We start from the raw sequence: 24,126 nt of genomic DNA on the forward strand, positions 1-24,126 counted from the left end.
CACGAACTCTGCTTGAGGATCCATGGTCCTTGATCCGAAGACCGGAACTTTGTGATTATGTCAAGATGCCATCAGGTCTATATCTGGTAAGCCCCACTTGTCCACTAGGAGTTGAAAGACCACCAGATGAAGTCTCCACTCTCCAGCGACCGAGGAAGTCCGCTTCCCAGTTTGGGAATGAACACTGCCGATATTGCTGGCAGATGGCGTTCTGCCCATTGAAGGATTTGACACTTCCATTGTCATGTGGCTTTCAGTGCCGCCTTGATGGTTATGTATGCCACCGTCGTGGGGGCCTGACCATACTTGAACGGGCCTGTTCTGTACTATAGACGGGGCAAGTGAACGCATTGAATACTGCCTGCAACTCCAGATTGTTGATCGAGAGGAGCGATTCCTCCGTGGTTGGAGAGCGTGTTGCTCCAACACCGCATCCCATCCCCACAGACTGGCATCTGTAGTCAGTAGGACTCAGTCTGGGTTCCAGAAGGGACGGCCTCTGTGTAGTTGCTGGTCCTGTAGCCACCAGGTCAGCAATAGACTATCCTCTGGAATCAACGTGATCATGTGAGACCAGATCCGAGGTAGGCCATCCCACTTGTAAAGGATTTACCGCTACAGAGGGCGGGAATGAAAGCGAGCGTACTCTACCATGTCGCAAGCAGACACAGTCAGGCCAAGGACTTGCATTGCCAAGTGTATAGACACTCTGGAGCGAGAAAGGAAGCATCTAATCCTGTCCTGAAACATCAGGACCTTTCCTGGAAACAGAAATAGCTGTTGACTGTGTCCCCAGCAGTGCCCCCCAGGTGCACCATACTTAGCTGTGACCAGCGAGGACTTTTTCCAATGATGACCCACCCATGGGCTTGTAGGAAGCTTACCTTCAGTTGCAGATGACAGAGGAGGACATCGTGGGAGTTCGCCAGAATCAGCAAGTCCTTCAAACACAGCAGGATCTTGACTCCCTGGCGATGTAGATGGGCCGTCATTACGCCCATGACCTTGGGGAAAATCTGAGGAGCCGTAGCCAGTCCAAGTGGCAGAGGTTAGAACCAATAGTTGAGGTAGCCATAAGCAAACCGCAGATACTGCTAATGCGACATGGCAATAGGCATATGCAGGTACACATCCTGTATATCCAGGAATACCATATAGCATCCGGGTTCCATAGCCAGTACAATTAAGCGAGTGTTTCCGTACGGAACTTGGACACTTACACAAACTTGTTGAGAGAGGATGAGAATAGACCGGAAAGACCCATTCGGTTTCGGACTAGAAACAGGGACAGTAACCGCTGGCTCTCTTGACAGAGGTACCGGCTCTCCCACTCCTATATCCGGGAGGGAACTCCTGTTTGCGCCTTTGACAGATCCGAAGGGATAACCATGGAGCAAAACTGGCGAGGGGGATGTCTCCTGAAAGACATTACGTACCCGTGAGAGACCAATTCCAGCACCCATGCATCTGAAGTAGTCTTCAACCAGATACGGGTGAACTGTAGAATTCGGCCTCCCAACTTGGGGTCCCCCAGGGGGAGGCCTGTCCAGTCATGCAGCAGGCTTTTTTCTAGAAACAGGCTGACTGGCAGCCCAGGATTGTTTGGCCTTGGGCTTTGTGGTTATGGGAGCAAGAGATTATCTTGTGTATGCCTGACCTTTGCTTCACCTTGAGGTCGAATGGAGCGAAAGTGGTACCTTAAACCTTCTGTGCAGAAGTAGTATTTGGGAAAAAGGCAATTTTAGCAGCCTCCATTTCCGACACCAACTTATTTAGGTCTTCCCCAAATAAGATGACCCCAGTAAAAGGGAAGTACTTCCAAGGACTTTTGGAGTCCAGTTCCACTTTATGACCTCCGTCACGACGAGCCAGGACAGACATAGTCGACGCCTTGGCTGCTAACACACCCGCCTCAAGGGATGCATCCCAATGTAGTAGGCAGCGGTGGTATTGTGAGACGGTAATGTCTGGCATTGTCAGATATATCCTCGGGCAGCTCTTCCTCTAATGCCTGAACCCATTCTTCAATTCCTTTTGTAGCCCAAGAGGCTGCAACAGTGGTTCTATGTACAACCCCAGTAAGGGAGTAAATAGACTACAGGCATTCCACCACACGCTTATCTGCCAGTTCCTTCAGAGAAGTGACAGTGGTGACAGAGTGGATGACACCACTAGGCAGGTGACACGAGAACCCACCAGCGGCGAATTCTCCCTTGTTACATCACTCTGCAGAGAGGGGATAGCGATCGAAGGCCCTGTTAGAGGGCATTTCTTCCCTGGATTAGACCAGGGTTCCAGCCTGATGTCCACCTAACGGCCAGAATGGAATAGATTTTTAGCCACCTTCTGCTGTTTGAACATACCAGTTTTCTTAGCAACAGTAGTGGAATCCTCATCAGTGCTTTGTAGGATTTACTTAATAGCAACCACAAGGGCAGGGACATCATTTGGCAATGGAGAATCCTTGTCAGAAACACCTGTGCAGTGTCTGACCAGACCTTATGCTCCCCCTCCTCTTCAGATGAAACATCTGAGACATTAGTGGATTGTGAGGAGGAAGCAGTCAGCTTAGAGGACACAGACACAAGAGTGTGACCTGGGGTAGATTCTTCCCTGACATACGACAGAGGTTCCTGCATTAGGAGGTGGTGCAGGCCCTGACATGCCATATGGAGCATTATGAGGTTGCTCCAAGGTAGGTAGCTCTTAAAATAAGAATTTACTCACCGGTAATTCTATTTCTCGTAGTCCATAGTGGATGCTGGGGACTCCGTAAGGACCATGGGGAATAGACGGGCTCCGCAGGAGACTGGGCACACTATAAGAAAGATTTGGTACTACCTGGTGTGCACTGGCTCCTCCCTCTATGCCCCTCCTCCAGACCTCAGTTAGGATACTGTGCCCGGAAGAGCTGACACAACAAGGAAGGATTTTGAATCCCGGGTAAGACTCATACCAGCCACACCAATCACACCGTATAACTCCTGATATTAAACCCAGTTAACAGTATGAAATATAACTGAGCCTCTCAACAGATGGCTCAACAATAACCCTTTAGTTAGGCAATAACTATATACAAGTATTGCAGACAATCCGCACTTGGGATGGGCGCCCAGCATCCACTACGGACTACGAGAAATAAAATTACCGGTGAGTAAATTCTTATTTTCTCTGACGTCCTAGAGGATGCTGGGGACTCCGTAAGGACCATGGGGATTATACCAAAGCTCCCAAACGGGCGGGAGAGGGCGGATGACTCTGCAGCACCGAATGAGAGAACTCAAGGTCCTCCTCAGCCAGGGTATCAAATTTGTAGAATTTAGCAAACGTGTTTGCCCCTGACCAAGTTGCAGCTCGGCAAAGTTGTAAAGCCGAGACCCCACGGGCAGCCGCCCAAGATGAGCCCACCTTCCTCGTGGAATGGGCTTTCACCGATTTAGGATGCGGCAATCCAGCCGCAGAATGCGCCAGCTGAATTGTGCTACAAATCCAGCGAGCAATAGTCTGCTTAGAAGCAGGAGCACCTATTTTGTTGGGTGCATACAGGATAAAAAGAGAGTCAGTTTTCCTGACTCCAGCCGTCCTGGAAACAAATTTTCAAGGCCCTGACTACGTCCAGTAACTTGGAATCTTCCAAGTCCCTAGTAGCCGCAGGCACCACAATAGGTTGGTTCAAGTGAAAAGCTGATACCACCTTAGGGAGAAACTGGGGACGAGTCCTCAATTCTGCCCTATCCATATGGAAAATCAGATAAGAGCTTTTATATGACAAAGCCGCCAATTCTGACACACGCCTGGCCGAAGCCAAGGCCAATAACATGACCACTTTCCACGTGAGATTTCAGATCCACAGTTTTAAGTGGTTCAAACCAATGTGATTTTAGGAAACTCAACACCACATTGAGATCCCAAGGTGCCACAGGAGGCACAAAAGGGGGCCGAATATGAAGCACTCCCTTTACAAAAGTCTGAACTTCAGGCAGTGAAGCCAGTTCTTTCTGGAAGAAAAATCGACAGAGCCGAAATCTGGACCTTAATGGAACCCAATTTTAGGCCCATAGTCACTCCTGACTGTAGGAAGTGCAGAAAACGACCCAGCTGAAATTCCTCTGTAGGGGCCTTCCTGGCCTCACACCACGCAACATATTTTCGCCAAATGCGGTGATAATGATTTGCGGTTACTTCTTTCCTGGCTTTTATCAGCGTAGGAATGACTTCCTCCGGAATGCCTTTTTCCTTTAGGATCCGGAATTCAACCGCCATGCCGTCAAACGCAGCCGCGGTAAGTCTTGGAACAGACAGGGCCCCTGCTGTAGCAGATCCTGTCTGAGCGGTAGAGGCCATGGGTCCTCTGATAACATTTCTTGAAGTTCCGGGTACCAAGCTCTTCTTGGCCAATCCGGAACCACGAGTATCGTTCTTACTCCTCGCCTTATTATTCTCAGTACCTTTGGTATGAGAGGCAGAGAAGGGAACACATAAACCGACTGGTACACCCACGGTGTCACTAGAGCGTCCACAGCTATCGCCTGAGGGTCCCTTGACCTGGCGCAATATCTCTTTAGCTTTTTGTTGAGGCGGGACGCCATCATGTCCACCTGTGGCCTTTCCCAACGGTTTACCAACAGTAGGAAGACTTCTGGATGAAGTCCCCACTCTCCCGGGTGTAGGTCGTGTCTGCTGAGGAAGTCTGCTTCCCAGTTGTCCACTCCCGGAATGAACACTGCTGACAGTGCTATTATGTGATTTTCCGCCCATCGGAGAATCCTTGTGGCTTCTGCCATCGCCATCCTGCTTCTTGTGCCGCCCTGTCGGTTTACATGGGCGACTGCCGTGATGTTGTCTGATTGGATCAGAACCGGCTGGTTTTGAAGCAGGGGCCTTGCCTGACTTAGGGCATTGTAAATGGCCCTCAGTTCCAGAATGTTTATGTGTAGGGACGACTCCTGACTTGACCAAAGTCCCTGGAAAATTTCTTCCCTGTGTGACTGCGCCCCAGCCCCGAAGGCTGGCATCCGTGGTCACCAGGACCCAGTCCTGTATGCCGAATCTGCGGCCCTCTAGAAGATGAGCACTCTGCAGCCACCACAGTAGAGACACCCTGGTCCTTGGAGACAGGGTTATCAGTCGATGCATCTGAAGATGCGATCCCGACCACTTGTCCAAGAGGTCCCACTGGAAGGTCCTTGCATGGAACCTGCCGAATGGAATTGCTTCGTACGAAGCCACCATTTTTCCCAGGACTCGTGTGCAGTGATGCACCGATACCCGTTTTGGTTTTAGGAGGTCTCTGACTAGAGATGACAGCTCCTTGGCTTTCTCCTGCGGGAGAAACTTTTTTCTGTTCTGTGTCCAGAATCAACCCCAGGAACAGTAAGCGTGTGGAAGGAACCAGTTGTGACTTTGGAATGTTTAGAATCCAGCCATGCTGTTGTAGCACTTCCCGAGATAGTGCTACTCCGACCAGTAACTGCTCCCTGGACCTCGCCTTTATTAGGAGATCGTCCAAGTACGGGGTAATTAAAACTCCCTTTTTTCGAAGGAGTATCATCATTTCTGCCATTACCTTGGTAAACACCCTCGGTGCCGTGGACAGTCCAAACGGTAGTGTCTGGAATTGGTAATGGCAATCCTGTACCACAAATCTGAGGTACTCCTGGTGAGGAAGGTAAATTGGGACATGCAGGTAAGCATCCTTGATGTCCAGGGATACCATGTAATCCCCCTCGTCCAGGCTTGCAATAACCGCCCTGAGCGATTCCATCTTGAACTTGATGTATGTGTTCAAGGATTTTAAATATAAAATGGGTCTCACCGAACCGTCCGGTTTCGGTACCACAAACAGTGTGGAATAGTAACCCCGTCCTTGTTGAAGTAGGGGTACTTTGACCATCACCTGCTGGGAATACAGCTTGTGAATTGCCTCTAGTACAGCCTCCCTGCCCGAGGGAGTTGTCGGTAAGGCCGATTTGAGGAAACGGCGGGGGGGGGGGGAGGCGCCTCGAATTCCAGCTTGTACCCCTGAGATACTACTTGAAGGATCCAGGGATCCACCCGTGAGCGAACCCACCGATCGCTGAAATTTTTGAGGCGGCCCCCCACCGTACCTGGCTCCGCCTGTGGAGCCCCACCGTCATGCGGCGGATTTGGAAGAAGCGGGGGAGGACTTTTGTTCCTGGGAACCTGCTGCGTGGTGCAGCTTTTTTCCCCTTACTCTGCCTCTAGGCAGAAAGGACCCGCCTTTTCCCCGCCTGTTTTTCTGGGGTCGAAAGGACTGTACCTGATAATACGGCGCTTTCTTAGGCTGTGAGGGGACATGGGGCAAAAATGCTGACTTCCCAGCTGTTGCTGTGGAAACAAGGTCTGAGAGACCATCCCCGAATAACTCCTCACCCTTATAAGGCAAAACTTCCATGTGCCTTTTAGAATCTGCATCCCCTGTCCACTGCCGAGTCCATAAGCCTCTCCTAGCAGAAATGGACAATGCACTTATTCTAGATGCCAGCCGGCAGATCTCCCTCTGTGCATCTCTCATGTACAAGACTGAGTCTTTTATATGCTCTACGGTTAGCAATATAGTGTCCCTGTCCAGAGTGTCAATATTTTCCGACAGGGAATCTGACCAAGCAGCAGCAGCACTGCACATCCACGCTGAAGCAATATCTGGTCTCAGTATAACACCAGTGTGTGTATATATAGACTTTAGGATAGCCTCCTGCTTTCTATCAGCAGGTTCCTTTAGGGCGGCCGTATCCGGAGACGGTAGTGCCACCTTTTTAGACAAACGTGTGAGCGCTTTATCCACCCTAGGGGGAGTTTCCCAACGTGACCTATCCTCTGGCGAGAAAGGGAACGCCATTAGTAATTTTTTTGAAATCAACAATTTTTTATCAGGGAAAGCCCACGCTTCTTCACACACTTCATTTAATTCTTCAGATGGGGGAAAAACTATTGGTAGTTTTTTCTCCCCAAACATAATACCCTTTTTTGAGGTACCTGGGTTTATATCAGAAATGTGTAAAACCTCTTTCATTGCCTCAATCATGCAACGAATGGCCCTAGTGGACATTAAATTTGACTCATCATCGTCGACACTGGTATCAGTATCCGTGTCGACATCTGTGTCTGCCATCTGAGGTAGTGGGCGTTTTAGAGCCCCTGATGGCCTTTGAATTGCCTGGGCAGGCACGAGCTGAGAAGCCGGCTGTCCCACATTTGGCATGTCGTCAAATTTTTTATGTAAGGAGTCGACACTTGCACGTAATTCCTTCCATAAGTCCATCCACTCAGGTGTCTGCCCCGCAGGGGGTGACATCACATTTATCGGCATCTGCTCCGCCTCCACATAAGTCTCCTCATCAAACATGTCGACACAGCCGTACCGACACACCGCACACACACAGGGAATGCTCTTAAAGGAGACAGGACCCCACAAAAGCCCTTTGGGGAGACAGAGAGAGAGTATGCCAGCACACACCAGAGCGCTATATAATGCAGGGACTAACTGAATTATGTCCCCTATAGCTGCTAGAATATTTACTGCGCCTCAAATTTGTGCCCCCCCTCTCTTTTTTACCCTTTTCTGTAGTGTAGACTGCAGGGGAGAGTCGGGGAGCTTCCTTCCAGCGGAACTGTGAGGGAGAAATGGCGCCAGTGTGCTGAGGGAGATGGCTCCGCCCCTTTTTCTCCCGCTTTTTTCTGTATTCTGGCAGGGGTAATTACCACATATATAGCCTCTGGGGCTATATATTGTGGTTATTTTGCCAGCCAAGGTGATTTTATTGCTGCTCAGGGCGCCCCCCCCCCCCCCTCAGTGACCGGAGTGTGAAGTGTGTATGAGGAGCAATGGCGCACAGCTGCAGTGCTGTGCGCTACCTTGGTGAAGACTGAAGTCTTCTGCCGCCGATTTTCCGGACCATCTTCTTGCTTCTGGCTCTGTAAGGGGGACAGCGGCGCGGCTCCGGGAACGGACACCAAGGACAGGTCCTGCGGTCGATCCCTCTGGAGCTAATGGTGTCCAGTAGCCTAAGAAGCCCAAGCTAGCTGCAAGCAGGTAGGTTCGCTTCTTCTCCCCTTAGTCCCTCGTTGCAGTGAGCCTGTTGCCAGCAGGTCTCACTGTAAAATAAAAAACCTAACATATACTTTCTTTATAGGAGCTCAGGAGAGCCCCTAGTGTGCATCCAGCTCGGCCGGGCACAGAAATCTAACTGAGGTCTGGAGGAGGGGCATAGAGGGAGGAGCCAGTGCACACCAGGTAGTACCAAATCTTTCTTATAGTGTGCCCAGTCTCCTGCGGAGCCCGTCTATTCCCCATGGTCCTTACGGAGTCCCCAGCATCCACTAGGATGTCAGAGAAATATTTTTAAGCCAAGTAAGGAGCCATTATCATGTGGCTCCTTGCTGGTTAATCATAGACCCAGATTGGGGTAATGGAGGTGTGGGGTGTGGTGCCTCTGGACTGGCTGAGCTGGATGGCTTTAGTGTTGCATACCTTTACATTCTATTAACACTTACTACTTACTAATTTCTTTTACACTATTTCTCCATTTTAATTACATCTCATTTTTGTATCACTTCCTTTATAGCTTCGGCTTCCGAACACTAATTTATTAACACTAGTTAATTCACTGGTATGCTGCACTTGACTTTCTGGCTTATGCTGATTTTTTGGGGTGCCACACCCTGCACCTAGATATAGCGCTAGGGACTCCAAATATACAGAGATACCTCGACGCGGCTTTGGGGCTTAGTCATACATTTGCGCAAATATATGTAACCGAGAGCTCTGAATTCCAATAGTGTGGGATTTAAATCTGGTAACTTATCATTCAGGGTGCTGGGGGAAGCCAAATGCCTTTTTCTAGCGTAGATTCTTCCCTGACCAATGAATGCATTATTTGCTGCAGTTGGTTAGACAAATAATCCACCTAAGGCGGAGTAACCATAGGGACAATTTGTGGCTGTAATGGCACAGGTGGTCCCATAGGGGGCATAAGGCATTCCACCGGAGTACCTAGTAGGTTTGTGAACGCAGCCCAGGTTGACTCCTGATTGGTTACAGGAGCTGCGGACTGACTGGGAGATGTATGACTCCATACACAGACCACCATACAAAAACTTCCCCCTCTGGTAAATCTCTGGCGCATGCTCTGCATGATGCAGGAGCATCCCCAGATATACTGCCCTACATTTTAGACATTATACACAAATGCAACAGAGCGGTAATAGTACGATGAAGCCAGACAGTACAATACCTGCGATTAAATCCTTTAGTATGTGATCGAGTACCCAGTACATAACACCTGCGATTAAATCCGGTATTATGTGACAGTGTACAGTAGAATACACATAATGGGTAAATACTGTGACGCACTATAAATGACCCTGATGCACCTAGCCCCTTACGGTACAGAATATAGTGATAGACATATCTGGGAAACACTGAAAGTGAAACCATATAGCAGATACAGACACACAGTGTCAGGATTACAATGCAAATGGTTATCATGACAATAAAATTGCACTGGAACTGTATGTATGTATGTATGTATGTATGTATGTATGTATGTATGTATGTATGTATGTATGTATGTATGTATGTATGTATGTATGTATGTATGTCCTGTAATAGGTACAATCTCTTAACCAACGCTGTCTGTATAAAGACATGTAGAATACTGAAGTGTTTGTAAAGACACAGCACTGTATACAGGCGGCTTTACAAGGGAGACATTGCCCTGCAGTCCTGGAGACCAAGCGCAGCTATGCTTATAAGATGGCACCCAGCGTCTCAGTCAGGGAGTGAGGGAGAGAGTGTGCGGAAGCACCGGGGCGGGAAAATCTGCTCAGCGATGGCACCCTGGGCCGGGACTACAGGTCAAGCGCCGACTCCCCTATGCTGGTCCTCACCACCTGGTACTACGGAGTCTTATTAAACTGGGCGTTAATACCCCCGACCTGTACTCCTATGCTCTGGCAAATATAGTGGGGTCCCTGTGCGTAACAGTGTCCACGCCAGCGTCACAGTCAGTCTCCCTAGACTGCGACCGGAACGCGATTTAGTAGCGGGTCCCGCCTGGGGGACCCTCTTACCTCCTCCCTTCTTAGCAGCCACGCGAACCAGGAGAGCGCCTGCGACAGTGTACCTAGAGCCGGAGCGTCTCCGCCGCAAGCACTGAGAACTGAGCCACGGGAGTATGCAACGTTGCTTGGGAGACGACGGAGCCACAACACAGAATGTCACCCTGACATGTAAGTGCTACGGCCCTTGAAGGCTTCTTAAAAAGCTTTTTCAGGGCTGCCCAGCGCAGCCCTACTGTTAGTAACCTGCTTACTACAGGCACCAACTCAAAACCGAGCTCCAGTGCCTGGAGGTGCGATTAGAGGAGGCCCCAGTGCATCCTGGGACAGCCTAAAGCTTTAGTCTGTTGGTTCCTCTGGATCAAGATCCATCTCTACACCCGGTGTTTCCCTGTGGAAACCAATGTACCCTGCTGCAGAAATAAATCTGCATAGTAAGGTGGACTTTTATATAGACATTAACAAAGCAGGAGAGTCTTTTTACTGCAAAGCACAGATTTCCCACCCAAGCCACTTACATGCAAAAGCATAGACTCCTTTAGTAACATTCTGATTTTTCCCTAAGAAGTCGCCACCCATCGTCTGTAACACAAGAAGCAAACCATGGTTAGTGATCGTCACATAGGGAAAACCTCCTGACTTCCTTCTGGGGACCAAACGTTTTTAAGGGACCCATCTGTCACATGCTGTAGTGAAACCTACACAGCACTGGTATCTTGCAGCTGGCTGTGCACCCTCCCCACACCGCGCAACTGCAGATGTTCCCTGTTCTACACTAGATATGAATAGCAGCAAGTAGTATCATTGTTATTCCTCCATTTTTGGGCCAAGCATAAAACCAGTACAGTTATGTTCCTAAAAATGCAGTGCGTATACTTCAATAATTTTGGGGTCTATGTGGAGGGGGAGAATATTATTATAATATTAAATAAGATTTTACTCGCCGGTAAATCTATTTCTCGTAGTCCGTAGTGGATGCTGGGTACTCCGTAAGGACCATGGGGAATAGACGGGCTCCGCAGGAGACTGGGCACTTCTTTAAAGAAAAGATTAGGTACTACATCTGGTGTGCACTGGCTCCTCCCTCTATGCCCCTCCTCCAGACCTCAGTTAGGGAAACTGTGCCCGGAAGAGCTGACATTACAAGGAAAGGATTTGGAATCCAGGGTAAGACTCATACCAGCCACACCATACAACTCGTGATAACTATACCCAGTTAAAAGTATGAACAACTGAGCCTCAGAACAAAAAACCCTATAGTTAAGCAATAAACTATACACAAGTATTGCAGAATTCTGCACTTGGGACGGGCTCCCAGCATCCACTATGGACTACGAGAAATAGATTAACCGGATGCTGGGTACTCCGTAAGGACCATGGGGATTATACCAAAGCTCCCAAACGGGCGGGAGAGTGCGGATGACTCTGCAGCACCGAATGAGAGAACTCCAGGCCCTCCTCAGCCAGGGTATCAAACTTATAGAATTTTGCAAACTTGTTTGATCCCGACCAGGTAGCAGCTCGGCAAAGTTGTAAAGCCGAGACCCCTCAGGCAGCCGCCCAAGAAGAGCCCACCTTCCTCGTGGAATGGGCTTTGACTGATTTAGGATGCGGCAGTCCAGCCGCAGAATGTGCAAGTTGAATCGTGCTACAGATCCAGCGAGCAATAGTCTGCTTAGAAGCAGGAGCACCCAGCTTGTTGGGTGCATGCAGGATAAACAGCAAGTCCGTTTTTCTGACTATAGCCGTCCTGGAAACATAGATTTTCAGGGCCCGGACTACATCCAGCAACTTGGAAGCCTCCAAGTCCCGAGTAGCCGCAGGCACCACAATAGGTTGGTTCAAATGAAACGCTGATACAACCTTAGGGAGAAATTGGGGACGAGTCCTCAATTCTGCCCTGTCCATATGGAAGATCAGATAGGGGCTTTTACATGACAAAGCCGCCAATTCTGACACACGCCTAGCCGAAGCCAAGGCCAAAAGCATGACCACTTTCCACGTGAGATATTTCAACTCCACGGTCTGAAGTGGCTCAAACCAATGTGATTTTAGAAAATCCAACACAACGTTGAGATCCCACGGTGCCACTGGAGGCACAAAAGGTGGCTGAATATGCAGCACTCCCTTAACAAACGTCTGAACTTCAGGCAGTGAAGCCAGTTCTTTTTGAAAGAAAATAGACAGGGCCGAAATCTGGACTTTAATGGAACCCAATTTTAGGCCCATAGTCACTCCTGACTGTAGGAAGTGCAGAAATCGACCCAGCTGAAATTCTTCTGTTGGGGCCTTCATAGCCTCACACCAAGCAACATATTTTCGCCATATGCGGTGATAATGTTTTGCGGTCACATCCTTCCTAGCTTTTATCAGCGTAGGAATGACTTCAACCGGAATGCCCTTTTCCATCAGGATCCGGCATTCAACCGCCATGCCGTCAAACGCGGTAAGTCTTGGAACAGACAGGGCCCCTGCTGTAGCAGGACCTGTCTGAGAGGCAGAGGCCAAGGGTCCTCTGAGATCATTTCTTGTAGTTCCGGGTACCAAGTCCTTCTTGGCCAATCCGGAACGATGAGTATAGTTCTTACTCCTCTCTTTCTTATTATCCTCAGTACCTTTGGTATGAGAGGAAGAGGAGGAAACACATAAACCGACTGGTACACCCACGGTGTCACTAGAGCGTCCACAGCTAACGCCTGAGGGTCCCTTGACCTGGCGCAATATCTTTTTAGCTTTTTGTTGAGGCGGGACGCCATCATGTCCACCTGTGGCCTTTCCCAACGATTTACAATCAGCTGGAAGACTTCTGGATGAAGTCCCCACTCTCCCGGGAGGAGGTCGTGCCTGCTGAGGAAGTCTGCTTCCCAGTTGTCCACTCCCGGAATGAACACTGCTGACAGTGCTATCACGTGATTTTCCGCCCATCGGAGAATCCTTGTGGCTTCTGCCATCGCCATCCTGCTTCTTGTGCCGCCCTGTCGGTTTACATGGGCGACCGCCGTTATGTTGTCTGATTGAATCAGCACCTGCTGGTTTTGAAGCAGGGGTTTTGCCTGACTTAGGGCATTGTAAATGGCCCTTAGTTCCAGAATATTTATGTGTAGGGAAGTCTCCTGACTCGACCATAGTCCTTGGAAGTTTCTTCACTGAGTGACTGCCCCCCAACCTCGGAGGCTTGCATCCGTGGTCACCAGGACCCAGTCCTGTATGCCGAATCTGCGGCCCTCGAGAAGATGAGCACTCTGCAGCCACCACAGCAGAGACACCCTGGCCCTCGGGGACAGGGTGATCAGCCGATGCATCTGAAGATGCGATCCGGACCACTTGTCTAATATCCCACTGAAAGATCCTTGCATGGAACCTGCCGAATGGAATTGCCTCGTAAGAAGCTACCATCTTTCCCAGGACTCGCGTGCAGTGATGCACAGACACCTGTTTTGGTTTCAGGAGGTCTCTGACCAGAGATGACAACTCCTTGGCCTTCTCCTCCGGGAGAAACACCTTCTGTTCTGTGTCCAGAATCATACCCAGGAACAGCAGACGCGTCGTAGGAACCAGCTGCGACTTTGGGATATTCAGAATCCAGCCGTGCTGTTGTAGAACTTCCCGAGATAGTGCTACTCCGACCAACAACTGCTCCCTGGACCTCGCCTTCATAAGGAGATCGTCCAAGTATGGGATAATTATAACTCCCTTCTTTCGAAGGAGTATCATCATTTCGGCCATTACTTTGGTAAATACCCTCGGTGCCGTGGACAGACCAAACGGCAACGTCTGGAATTGGTAATGGCAGTCCTGTACCACAAAACGGAGGTACACCTGATGAGGTGGGTAAATGGGGACATGTAGGTAAGCATCCTTGATGTCCAGTGATACCATGTAATCCCCCTCTTCCAGGCTTGCAATAACCGCCCTGAGCGATTCCATTTTGAACTTGAACTTCCTTATATAAGTGTTCAAGGATTTCAAAATTAGAATGGGTCTCACCGAACCGCCTGGTTTCGGTACCACAAACATTGTGGAATAGTAACCCCGTCCCTGTTGAAGGAGGGGAACTTTGATTATCACCTGCTGTAGGTACAGCTTGTGAATTGCCGCCAGTACTACCTCCCTGTCCTGGGGAGTAGCTGGCAAGGCTGATTTGAGGTAACGGCGAGGGGGAGACGTCTCGAATTCCAGCTTGTATCCCTGAGATACCACTTGTAGAACCCAGAGATCCACCTGTGAGTGAACCCACTGGTCGCTGAAGTTCCGGAGACGGGCCCCCACCGCACCTGGCTCCACATGTGGAGCCCCAGCGTCATGCGGTGGACTTAGTGGAAGCAGGGGAGGATTTTTGTTCTTGGGAACTGGCTGTATGGTGCAGCTTTTTCCCTCTACCCCTGCCTCTGGGCAGAAAGGACGCGCCTCTAACCCGCTTGCCTTTCTGAGGCCGAAAGGACTGTACTTGATAATACGGTGCTTTCTTAGGCTGTGAGGGAACCGGAGGTAAAAAAGTCGACTTCCCAGCTGTTGCTGTGGATACGAGGTCCGAAAGACAGTCCCCAAACAATTCCTCACCCTTATAAGGCAAAATTTCCATGTGCCTTTTAGAGTCAGCATCACCTGTCCACTGCCGAGTCCATAATACTCTCCGGGCAGAAATGGACATTGCATTAATTCTAGATGCCAGCCGGCAAATGTCCCTCTGTGCATCTCTCATATATAAGACTACGTCTTTAATATGCTCTATGGTTAGCAATATAGTGTCCCTGTCAAGGGAATCAATGTTATCAGACAGGGAATCAGACCACGCTGCTGCAGCACTACACATCCATGCTGAAGCAATAGCAGGTCTCAGTATAGTACCTGGGTGTGTATACACAGACTTCAGGATAGCCTCCTGCTTTCTATCTGCAGGCTCCTTTAAGGCGGCCGTATCCTGAGAAGGCAGTGCCACCTTTTTTGATAAGCGTGTGAGCGCCTTGTCCACCTTAGGGGATGTCTCCCAGCGTAACGTATCCGTTGGCGGGAAAGGGTACGCCATTAGTAACCGCTTAGAAATTACTAGTTTCTTATCTGGGGCACCCCACGCTTCTTCACACAATTCATTTAACTCATCAGATGGGGGAAAAGTCACTGGCTGCTTTTTCTCCCCAAACATAATACCCTTTTTTGTGGTAACCGGGTTAATGTCAGAAATGTGCAACACATTTTTCATTGCCGTAATCATGCATCGGATGGCCCTAGTGGATTGTACATTTGTCTCATCCTTGTCGACACTGGAGTCAGACTCCGTGTCGACATCTGTGTCTGCCATCTGAGGTAGCGGGCGTTTTTGAGCCCCTGACGGCCTCTGAGATGCCTGGCAGGCGCGGGCTGAGATGCCGGCTGTCCCAAAGCTGCGTCATCGAACCTTTTATGCAAGGAGTTGACACGGTCGGTTAATACCTTCCACATACCCATCCATTCAAGTGTCGGCCCCGCACAGCCGTACCAACACACCGCGCACACACACAGGGAATGCTCTGACTGAGGACAGGACCCCACAAAGTCCTTTGGGGAGACAGAGAGAGAGTATGCCAGCACACACCAAAGCGCTATATAACAGAGGGATATACACTATACACAAAGTGAATTTTCCCCCTATAGCTGCTTATATCACAAATTGCGCCTAAATTTATGTGCCCCCCCTCTTTTTTTTTTTACCCTTTCTGTAGTGTATACTGCAGGGGAGAGCCTGGGGAGCGTCCTTCCAGCGGAGCTGTGAAGAGAAAATGGCGTTGGCTGTGCTGAGGAAGATAGCCCCGCCCCTTCAGCGGCGGGCTTCCCGCTCTTTATAACGTTAATGGCGGGGGTTTCTGCACATATACAGTGTTATACACTGTATTATGTGCTTTTTTGTGCCAAAAGGTATACTAATTGCAGCCTAGGGCGCCCCTCCCCCAGCGCCCTGCACCCACCAGTGACCGGAGCGTGTGGTGTGCTGTGGGAGCAATGGCGCACAGCTGCAGTGCTGTGCGCTAACTTATTGAAGACCGGAGTCTTCAGCCGCCGATTTTCTCCGGTTTCTTCCGTCTTCTGGCTCTGCAAGGGGGACGGCGGCGCGGCTCTGGGAATGGACGATCGAGGTCGGGCCCTGTGTTCGATCCCTCTGGAGCTAATGGTGTCCAGTAGCCTAGAAGCACAAGCTAGCTGCAAGCAGGTAGGTTTGCTTCTCTCCCCTAAGTCCCACGTAGCAGCGAGTCTGTTGCCAGCAGATCTCACTGAAAATAAAAAACCTAACAAATACTTTTCTTTATAGTGAACTCAGGAGAGCCCACTAAGTGCATCCAGCTCAGGCCGGGCACAGATTCTAACTGAGGTCTGGAGGAGGGGCATAGAGGGAGGAGCCAGTGCACACCAGATGTAGTACTTAATCTTTTCTTTAAAGAAGTGCCCAGTCTCCTGCGGAGCCCGTCTATTCCCCATGGTCCTTACGGAGTACCCAGCATCCACTAGGACGTCAGAATAATAATAATAATAATAATAATAACAAATAAATAAATAAATAAATAAATAAATAAAAGTGCCAATCATTGGCTGGTGCTTCATCTCTTTCAAAAGCTTAGTACATAGACCCCTTAGTCCTATACGGTGGTCCCCCTCACGAAATCAGAGTTTGACATTATTGCCCTAAAGTAGTCAACAGCTCCCACGCCAAAACCACCAACCACAGCCAGTGCTCAACCCAAACCCATAGATCTAAGCATCACACCGCAAATCCCTGCTTACTTTGGGGGAGCATTATCAAAGCTTGGAGAGGTAGTCATTGTCATTTTACTGGCAGTATTTGAAAAAAATAATAGCTAATTTGTTGGTACTTTCTCTCTTCATTGTATTTCTCTCCGAGCTTTGATAAGTCTCCTCCTATATATATCAGGCTACAATCTACCAACACAACCTACATTATTCGAAGTTCACTTACATGAGTTTTCCCGCTTCCAGTTTGCCCATAAGCAAAACAGGTCGCTTTCCCGCCTTCAAATATGGACTGAACCAGAGGCCGGGCTGTAAACCTGATGAAAAAAGACAAACAATAGAATCTTTCACTCATGAAATTCAACATTTATACACCGCAGAGGTAGTTTAATGGTGCCGCACCTATAAACCATGTCATTTGTCGCAGTCTCATCAAATGTGAAATCAAAACGGAACGCCTGGTTCTCCAGGTACTTGGTCAGATCCACTTTCAGTTTCGGCTCATGCACAAGGACCACACTTCTACTCGGAACAGATATGATGTCAAACTCCTTCTTCGCCAGCTCTGCCGAGGAACAGGAAGTTACGGAAACTTACAGCAAGTAGAGCAAGAGGCATTCCCAGCACAAGGGACAGTGTGTTACCTTGCTTGTTTAAAGGCCGTTTACGGACGCACACACACAGCCGATGCTCTTCTGCCTGCAAATATCAAGAAAAATAAAACCAGGTCGGTCAGAACTGGTTGTCCAAGAGATACTGTCTACACAGTGCTACATTTAAGCCACCATATAGCAATCTACAATATTCTCAGTGCATTACCGTGTCCGCCATGCTGATTTTCTGACAGTCCAGTGTTGCTCTAAATTCTTTAATCATCTTTCCAAACTCCCAATTCGGTACACTTGTGTCATAGTCCTGTACAGAGTATTGTACGGTTAACAGACAAGATACAATAAATCCAGTGGACTGATTGGTTGTTAGTGGGAAGGAAGGAGGAGATTATGCACCAAGGGTACCAACTCCAAGCATGCATTTAGTTTTAAAACACAATTGTTATGCAGATAATTGGTGAGGAGCCCCCCAACCCACCAAGTCCACCAGTGCTGTAGGATTCACAGCTGAAATTTTGGAGGCCTTTGAATTCTATGCCATGTATCATAGACCACAATCTCGGCACTATCCGCATATATGCCACAAGAGATGAGGGCACGCCCTTTAAACCTTTCGCTGTTCTGCAGACATCCCCCCCCCACTAAACAAACCTGCACTCGTTTGGTCCTTAACTCTGTGTGTTGTGTTCTCTGTTCATGACGTTTGCTTTTCATTTTTTCCATTTCTTTAACTATATTTGATTTTCTTCTGGCTGTGAAAAAACAAAAACACAAAAGTTAAGTAGGATTTTAAATTACCTACCGGTAAATCCTTTTCTCATAGTCCATAAGGGATACTGGGGTTCACTTCGTATGACGGAGCCCAAGGTGCACTTTAAATCTTCAAACTGTGTGTGCTGGCTCCTCCCCTCTATGCCCCCTCCCACAGCCAGTCTAGGTAAACTGTGCCTGAAGGAGATGGACATACGCGAGAGAAGGAACATAAGATAACGAGTGGTGAGATTAACACATCACAACAGGAAACAGACCAGCAACATCTGCTTAATATGACCACAACAGCTGATACAGACAAGAATCATACAAGAACAACCTGCAGAAAAGTCAAAAACGCACTGAGGCGGGCACCCGGTATCCCTTATGGACGAGAAAAGAATTTACTGGCAGGTAATTAAAATCCTATTTTCTCCAACATTCATAAGGTATACTGGGGTTCACTTTGTACGATGGGGAGGTCCCAAAGCTTCCAGAATGGGCGGGAACGTGCAGAGATATCTACAGCAATGCCTGCCCAAGTATACTAAATGGTAAAACCACTGTGTCGTCAGAGCGTCCACTTCTGTCACCCGAGGGTCCCTGGTCCTTGAACAATACCACTGAAGCTTCTTGTTGAGCCAAGAGACCATCAGATCGATCTGTGGACAACCCCACTGGTTTGCGATCAGTTGAAAGACCTGTGGGTGGAGGCACCACTCTCCCGGGTAGAGGTCGTGTTGTGTTGACTTAGGAAGTCTGCCTCCCAGTTGTCTACTCCAGAAATGAATATGGCAGATATTACCTTTGCCTTTCTTTCCAGCCAGAGGAGTATCTTGGACACCTCTCGCACGCACACTCTGCTCTTCGTTTCTCCTTGTCGGTTGATGTACGCTACCGCTGTGGCATTGTCCGATTGCTTCAGAATCGGGCCGTTCAGGTTCAAAGGAGAGGCCTGAAGCAGAGCATTGTATATTGTCCAGAGTTCCAGAATGTTGATTGGAAGAAGGGCCTCATGGGTTAACCACCTGCCCTGGAACTGCACCCCTTGGGTGACACAGCTCCCCAACCCCTCAGACTTGTCCGTGGTTATGAGAATCCAATCCTGAATCTCAAAGCTCTGACCTACCATCAGACTGGAGGACTGCAGCCACCACAGGAGAGACATACTGGCCTGAGGTGAGAGACGTATGATCTGATGCATCTTAAGATGTGACCCTGACCACTTGTTCAAAAGATCTAGTTGGAAGGTTTTGGCATGGAATCTTCCGTATTGGACTGCCTCGTATGAGGCCACCATCTTTCCTAAGAGGCATATGCAAACCCGATTCGGTTTTAGAACCGCTCAGAATATTTCCTGAAGCGTCCTCACTTTGTCTGCTGGGAGGAACACCTTCTGAGCCACAGTGTCCAGAATCATTCCCAGAAACTGAACCAGTTTAGTTGGCTCGAGGTGCGATTTTTGCAAATTGCCTAATAGCTGCCTAATGAGGCAGATATTGGTCAATAAACACTCCCTGGATCTTGCTTTTATCAAAAAATCATCCAGGTAGGGAACAATGTTGATCCCCTGAACACAGAGCTGAAACATCATTTATACCTTCGTGAAGACCCTTAGTGCCGTGGAGATACCAAAGGGTAGTACCTGGAATTGGTAGTGATCGTACAGCAGATCAAGCCTGAGGTAAGCCTGATGGGGTGGCCATATTGAAATATGGAGGTAAGCGTCCTTTAGATCCAGAAACTCCTTCTTCCAGGCCTGAGATCACTGCTCGCAAGGATTCCATCCTAAAATTTGAAAACCCACAGATAAGGGTTTAAAAGGATTTTAGATTCAAAATGGGCCGTACCGAACAGTCCGGCTTCGGTACTACAAACAGGTTGGAATAGTATCCCTCTCCCTGCTGTTGTAGTGGAACCGGAACAATGACCTGGGTCCGAACCAATTTTTTAATGGCCGCCTGCAGCGTAACCAGTTTCCCCTAAAGCTGGCAAGCTTGACCTGAAATATCTGTGAGATGGAGTACTGTCGAACTCCAGTTTGTAGACCTGGGAGATCAGATCTTTTACCCAGGCATCATGGCAGGAGTTGCCCCAAATACGGATGAAGTGCCGTAACAGAGCTCCCACCTAGAGATCCCCCAGGGATGGAGAGAGTGTCATGCTGAGGCCTTGGTGGATGCAGAGCTAGTGCTCTGTTCTTATGAACCTGAAGCGGCAGGTTTTCGTGTCTTACCTCTGGCGCCTCTCGCAGCATTTGAGGCACCTCTGGCTCTTGGCTTAAACCTCGTGGTCCAAAAGGACTGCATGGAGGGACCAGGGTAGGAACGTCTGGCCGGTGGAGCCGCAGAGGGGAGATACGTGGATTTCCCTGCTGTAGGTTTTGAATTCCATGTGTCTAACCCCCAAATATCTCCTGTGAAAAGTAGAGCTTCCACACTGCGCTTTGATTCCGTGTCCGCTATCCATTAACGCAACCACAAGGCCCTGCATGCAGAAGCCGCCATGGCAGTGGTCCTCGCGTTGATAGCACCTATATCCTTGATAGAGTAACAAAGGACACGTGCAGTATCCTGACTGTTTCACCAGCGTCACTATTTCTACTAAGGACTTGTCACTTGTTAAGCCCTCCTGAAACTGAGCAGCCACTGTATGAATGGCATGCATCATCCTAAAGCCTGCAATAACAGGCCACTGGGATGCTCCCGCTGCCGTGTAAATAGACTTCGGATTACTTTCTATTTTCCTATTCCCTGGGTCCTTTAATGTAGTAGCTCCAGGAACCGGCAACATTGTTTTCTTAGATCGGCGTGAGACCGAGGCATCCACAGCAAATGGGAAAGTGCCTGAAAAGGTCATCTAATTCTTTGGAATCAGGAAACGTGACATTAGCCTCTCTACGAAGGGAAGAATGACTGCTGTACCTCAGTATCCTCAGCAGGAATATTTAACACATCTCTTATAGTGAGTATAAGGGGTACAATACCCTGTGCTGGAGAGAAATCCGCTAATAAGTTCTAGCTCCTCCCCCTCCTCTTCTGGTATCTCCTCGTCATAGTCTGAGAGGATGTCCGGCAACCCACGCTTGTGTGGCCCTGATTTAGAGAGGGGTGACCCTTCTGTCATCTGCTTTACTAGACAGATCTCCTACAGACTGTTGCAGTCTCCATGTCCCCCGTCTATTAGCAGCTAACTGATTTGACATGTCAGCCATCATGGTCTTTATAGATAATAAACAAGATGGTTCCTGTATATCCCCCCCCAGAAACCCCACTAAGTTGTGAGGACTGGCTGCATTGTTCACATGAGGGAATCATCAATGGAGGGGGAAAACCTGGTGTTACATACAATACATAGTACTTGTTTCACCATGTTGAAAGGAGACAGAAACCCACACAAAGTGCAAGGAAGCCTGCCAAGACTGGTATGTGTGGAAGGGACCAGCACACAAGCCAAGCAGACTCCACAAGACTGCAAGGCTACACTATGTACAATTTAAGCTGTGCACAAAACAAAAGCTTATGAATGTATATATCAAGCATCTCTCCCCCTTTTTACACACGTGTACCAAGAAACCTGGTTGCTGGAGTGTCCCTGGAGGAGCTGGCAATCATGCTGCAGCTGCTGGAATTCAGAAAGAGGCGCCAGGAAGCAGCTGGTACTGCTCTGAGTAAACTACGCTTCCTATAATGGCACCGGAGCTCTCAGTTATACTGGCCAAAGCCTCACAAGTGTAAAATCAGGCCCCAATCACCTGTTTTCACTAATCACTGCCAGTCTACGCGGGAGGAAGGGGGGGGGCTATGGGATCACCCCAGGGAGTGTCCATATGCCCGCCCCAAAGACTCGGGAAACCCCTAGTGGGTCCCTGGTTGTCACTCACCACTCTTCTCATCTTCAGGCTGCTCTCAGAGGTGTATAGCGCAACGCCATGTGGTACACTGCCCTTCAGGGCTGATGTCCTGTCAGCAGGGGATCGGCTCAGGCACCTAATGAGGTCGGTATCAGTTATACCCCTAAGTCCCTCAACGCAGGAAAGCTATTGCCCGGACAGCCTACCCGAAATAACATTTTAAAAACAAATTGAAGAAAAAACCCTGGAGCTTTAGAGTGTGCATCCTCTCCTGAGGGCACATTTTCCTAAACTGGGTGTAGGAGGGGCATAGAGGGGAGGAGCCAGCACACCCTGCTTGAAGATTTAAAAAGCTCCAGCTCCTTTGAGCCCCATCGTACTAAGTGAACCCAAGTATCCCTTATTGATGCTAGAGAAGAAAAAGGAAAAAAAAAAGGGTAACCCCCCCCCCCCCCCCCCCACACACACACACACACACACACAGTGTGAAAACAGTGCAGACCTTGCCAAGAGCTTTACCTTGACCGTTTTTTGCATTCGGAGGCGCAGACTCCTCGACCACTTCAGTCACACGCGGTAGTAGCCTCTGATCACCGATGCTGCTGAGCTTGGTGGATCGGGTTCGTACACCTGTGGAGTAATAAATACAACCTGAAGGATCATTTCTAGAAGAAGACCCTTTTAAATGGTGAAAAAGACGGCTGGGCTACAAGAGGCTGCACCAGTCTAAGTGAGGCATGTTACACCAGGTTGTGAGCAGCTCATAGACCCATATCTGCAATTTGTTTAGGCTTTTTTTGTAGAGAAGCACAATTTAAGCTGCAAGGCCAATAAGGGAAATACACAGCTTGTGAAGTAAGAGGGAACTAAAAAGGTTCAGTACTGTAGCTACCCTAAGAGGTCAAAGGACATAGTTATTACCCACAGAACCTGTATAATCCATCTGTTCCGGTTTAAAAGGGACAGTAAGGTAATTATATATACACACAGTATTCAGAGACTGGATTCGGGTGGGATACAGGGCTATATAAATGTATATTCAGACACTGGATCTTGGGTGGGATACAGCTATCCAGACTACAGTGAGGGAATCTTACCACCTCAGAGGCTGTGAGGTACGTGGTCATTAGGCGAGAGGGACATTAACAGGTGTAATTATCCTGCTCAGTGCCAAGATCAGAGGGTGTGCAGTGCATTATGGGATCAGATCAAGAGAATGATTTACAAGCATGTTATTCAGTCTTATTCATATTTTCTGGTCACATGTTTGGAAAATCTAGAGAACACATGAGCACAATTATTAATCTCTCATACACACATCTGACAAAGGGAAATACAGCACTCACTGGCACTTGTAATTTGCTGTACGACAGGCTGTGGTGCAGGATCCACATCCATCTCATGGTCAGCTGGACGGGTCTCGGGAATGGAGGTCATCCTGGTTGAGCGTGCTCGCAGTGCTAAAAGGTGATCTTGAACAATTAACCGGTGAAGAGCACCAGGCTTGATGATGCATGCAGTTAAAGCCCATGGGTAAGCGAAAGCAACATAACCGCTATCACCAGTAGGTCAAGATCAGATACAGCGATGTACATAAACTTAATTAAAATGGAGGCCACCCTGTTAGAGCTCACAAAAGTTTACTGCCAGGGCCGAAAGCTTTGGAGGCATTTGTATTGGGCGTAAGGTCACACTGGCTTCTAGGTCCTTTCATTCTGCATTATTTTGTCAGTTACGAAACAGATTCAGGGGGAAAGGGGGGGGAATAAATAATAATTTCAACACAGGGTATTCAATTGCGGGCGTTTTATCCTGTTTTTTAATCCATTTTCACCCATGCAGATTCACTTTTGTCAAATCGGCATGGGTGAAAATTGTGCCATATATGGGCAAGAACGCCTGCAAATTCGCCTAAACACATGTATCAGCAGCAAATTCGCCAATATACGTGGTTTTTACTAGTGCCGGATTTTCCGACCAGTCAAAAAAATAAATAAAAAAAAATTACAAATAAATACACCACACGGCAAGGGCATTGAATAAATTGAATGTGAATTAGAGTAAAAATGGAAAAAACAATCACAATGCGCTACCAATGGTGTAGGAGCAGCC

General features: G+C 48.6%; 1 protein-coding gene across 2 annotated transcripts in view; it reads right to left on the minus strand.

The window, feature by feature from the left end:
* The window catches only part of KIF2C (kinesin family member 2C), a 140,968-nt gene that overhangs the window by 89,556 nt on the left and 27,286 nt on the right, over nt 1–24,126 (minus strand). For both annotated transcript variants that reach the window (XM_063939459.1, XM_063939458.1), the window contains 8 exons: nt 23,361–23,474; nt 22,534–22,644; nt 18,063–18,163; nt 17,620–17,715; nt 17,445–17,499; nt 17,203–17,365; nt 17,027–17,117; nt 10,599–10,662 (listed from right to left, as the gene is read on the minus strand). In XM_063939459.1, the coding sequence (XP_063795529.1) occupies nt 10,599–10,662; nt 17,027–17,117; nt 17,203–17,365; nt 17,445–17,499; nt 17,620–17,715; nt 18,063–18,163; nt 22,534–22,644; nt 23,361–23,474 (795 nt within the window). The remainder of the gene's footprint in view (nt 1–10,598; nt 10,663–17,026; nt 17,118–17,202; nt 17,366–17,444; nt 17,500–17,619; nt 17,716–18,062; nt 18,164–22,533; nt 22,645–23,360; nt 23,475–24,126) is intronic.

The sequence above is a fragment of the Pseudophryne corroboree genome, chromosome 9 (assembly GCF_028390025.1).
Source record: "Pseudophryne corroboree isolate aPseCor3 chromosome 9, aPseCor3.hap2, whole genome shotgun sequence".
In the NCBI taxonomy this organism is placed as follows: domain Eukaryota; kingdom Metazoa; phylum Chordata; class Amphibia; order Anura; family Myobatrachidae; genus Pseudophryne; species Pseudophryne corroboree.